At 40.7% G+C, this 3,274-nt stretch overlaps 1 protein-coding gene across 1 annotated transcript; it reads left to right on the plus strand.

Annotated features, from left to right (window-relative positions):
- On the plus strand, positions 501-2,036 carry LOC107615410. The gene is made up of 3 exons (XM_016317472.1): positions 501-506; positions 1,435-1,487; positions 1,625-2,036. Exons 1-3 carry the CDS (start codon positions 501-503, stop codon positions 2,034-2,036), a joined length of 471 nt encoding a protein of 156 aa, XP_016172958.1.

Raw genomic sequence — 3,274 nt, forward strand, 5'->3', positions numbered from 1 at the left:
TGAATGATTGGATCTGAATGATTATTTGACTTGTGCACTTCTTTTTTCTGATATACAAATTTTCCTGGGTGGATGCAGTGGCTAGCCACCACTTGCTCCAGGTTGAGACTCGATACTCTGTTGATCCTACATTGCAAGCTGTGGTCGGGTACTTTGACTCTCCGAAAATTCCCCCAATGAGCTGAATTTGATGATTAATTGTAAAAGTTATGCATAGACTCTTGGGGATGCGCGTACGGAGGGACTATCCAGGGTTAGCTACTAGACATGTCGGGTTTGGCTTTATAACCGACGAATGAGACTCATCAGTCATGGATCAGGCATACATCATATACATTTGTCTGTTTTGTTTGTGCTTGCATTTACTTGGAATTTCCTACTTAATCATCTATGCATAATCGCTATATGTTCCATTTGTTGTATCTGTTATATATCTATGTTTTCTTTGCCTGTATTGTATGTATGTACAACTGAGTTACCCCTTGTCTAGCGTTGGAGTGATGAAGGTAATTCCACCGGAATTTTGGAGGGTTGGAGAAAAGTGAAAATTGAGGGGTTAAGTTAGAAATTGGGTTAGAACCTAAGTGCCCTAGATAATTTACCTTGTCATGGTTTTAAATTAAAACTCTAAGTTTTAAATTTGAGTGTCGGAGTTCTAAGATTGCCTCTGGCTTTTCTGGGACCTTATGTATTATGTATGTAGGCACCATTACCATGATGAGAACTTCCGATTCTCATTCCATACATATGTTGTCATTTTCAGATGCAGGTCGAGAGGTAGCTCGTTAGGCGTTTGGATTTACTCTGCAAGCGAAGTGGTGATGATTGGCTTTTGATATTTTGCTATGTGTATATATGTCTAGATAATTCTCTGTGTATAAATATATATATTTTGAATATGATCCTCTTAGAGGCTATATTTATGTAAATATTTTCCAGCCGGCCTTGGCTTTGCAGGTTGAGCCCAGAGCTTGGTATTATATATCTTTTGACATTCTGCTCTTATTTTATATATATATATACTTTTCTTTGTACGCAAGTTTCTGTTACATGAGCGTTGCGCTTTTCTTTTCACGACTTTGTTTAAGCTTTCCTTAAAGACCTCCTCGATTATTAAATTTTTTCAACTACTATTATGTATATATTTCATTTTAAAGGTCGTAATACTACACCACCTCTGTTTTACGGCTTAAGAGTAAAGCTCTGTGTGGTAGGGTATTACATTATGGTATTAGAGTGGTTTGTTCCTATAGAGCTTGAGGGACAGACTAATTATACTTTTGGGCATACTCTGGGTGTCTGTACATGCTAAATTAGGTTATCTAACTGACATATGTGGCATGAATTTTTATGAGCATGCATTTGGGACTTTGAAGCACTAGACTTGAGATATTGAGACTGATCACCTTGATATCACTTCTTTGGTGTGAACAGGGACCAGATGGCGACTCGTGGACACAGTCGCGGCTGAGGGAGAGTCAGAACAAGTAATACAAACCTGGAATGACGACGATTAACCCGATAAAATTCATGGATGCTCTGGAAAACATGGCTGCGGCCATGCAGGCGACAATTAAGGTGCTAAGAAATAAGATGAATAATGGTAATGGCGGTAATGGTGAAGATGGGCTGATGATGTTCGCCACTTTCCTGAAGTGCATCCCCCAACATTTAGAGGGACTACGAATCCCACTGAGGTCGACAATTGGTTTCAGGCAATGGAGAGGGCTTTACAAGCACATCAGGTTTTTGAAGATCAATATGTGGAGTTCCCAACTTACCGGTTAATGGGTGAAGCTCAATACTGGTGGGAAAGAACGCAACATATTCTACAACCAGACAATGTTGTGATATCCTGGGATGTGTTTCTGAGTGAATTTATAGAAAATACCAATTCGGTCAGAACAGCTAAGGAACTTGAATCACTCCAATTGAAGCAGGGTCAAATGTCTGTAGCTGAGTATACAAATAAGTTTGAAGAATTGTGTCGATTTTCCAAAATTTGCCAAGGCGCTCCGGGAGACTTTGAAGAATGAAAATGTATTAAATACAAGGGAGGACTCCGGAGTGACATTTTGAACTCAGTTGGGCCAATAGAGATTAGGATTTTCTCAAAACTGCTGAATAAGAGCCGAGTCGCTGAAGAATCTGTGAGGAAGGCAGCAATTGAGAAAGAGAGTCACATAGTACCTTTTTAGAGGAATCAAGGGAGAAACTGTGCACCAAGAGGTAGGGCCTTTAAGCGTGGAGGATATGTCCCACAACAAAAATAGAACCAGAACAACCTTCGGAGGTTCAATGCTAATAATCATCAAGGAAAAAGGTTTGGAAAGCAGCCATAGAACGAGATGACTTACCCGAGGTGCGGGAATTACCATCCAGGAACTTCGTGCCGAGCTGGAGTGGGTGTGTGTTATTTTTGTGGTGGAGCTGGACATATGTCTTGGACTTGCCCTGAAAAGAAAAAGTATGATGTCGGGAGAGCTCCGCAATAAGGAAGGGTGTTCACTATGTTTACTGATGGCGCAAAGAGATCCGACACACTGATCCAAGATAATTGCGAAATGGCTAGTAAAACTTTAATTGCATTATTTGATACTGGAGCATCACACTCATTTATAGCATTTGAGAATGCTAGTGAGCTAGGGTTGAAAATAGTTATGTTGGCCTACGACTTAGAAGTGCATACTGCTACCTCTGAAGCTATTGTGACTAGGCTAGGCTGTTAGCGAATTCCGTTCCGAATTAAACAACGTGATTTTGTCCATGATTTAATTTGTTTGCTTATGACTGGTCTCGATCTCATCTTGGGATTGGATTGGTTATCAAAGAATCGCGTTCTGCTTGATTGTTCTAAACGATCGTTGCAATTCATGCCGGAAGGGTCAAAAGGACTGGTGGTGGCAAAGGGATACTATTTGAACTTTATTGTGGTGAGCTATGGTGGAAGTGAATGTCATGGTATTATGTTGTTAGCCGCAAATGTATCAGGTGAGGAGCAAAGTTTGAGTCAGATTCCAGTTGTAAATGAATTTCCAGAAGTATTTTCGAAAGATATTCCTGAATTCCCTCCTTCTCGAGAAATAGAGTTCGCGATGGAGTTGGTGCCTGGGGCGGGGCCAATCTTGATTGCACCCTATCGAATGTCGTTGTTGGCGCTGGCTAAGCTTAAGGCTCAAATGGAGGAATTGATGGGTAAAAACTTCACTCGTCCAAGTGTTTCTCCGTGGGGAACACCAATGTTACTAGTGAATAAAAAGGATGGGAGTATGCG

This window comes from Arachis ipaensis, chromosome B09, assembly GCF_000816755.2.
Source record: "Arachis ipaensis cultivar K30076 chromosome B09, Araip1.1, whole genome shotgun sequence".
NCBI classification, from domain to species: Eukaryota; Viridiplantae; Streptophyta; class Magnoliopsida; order Fabales; family Fabaceae; genus Arachis; species Arachis ipaensis.

What these genes read in the sequence shown, in the direction of transcription:
- LOC107615410 (XM_016317472.1), top strand. An exon ending in CTGAGGGAGAGTCAGAACAA is followed by an intron (nt 1,488 to 1,624) that starts GTAATACAAACC and finishes GTAATGGTGAAG; the next exon opens with ATGGGCTGATGATGTTCGCC.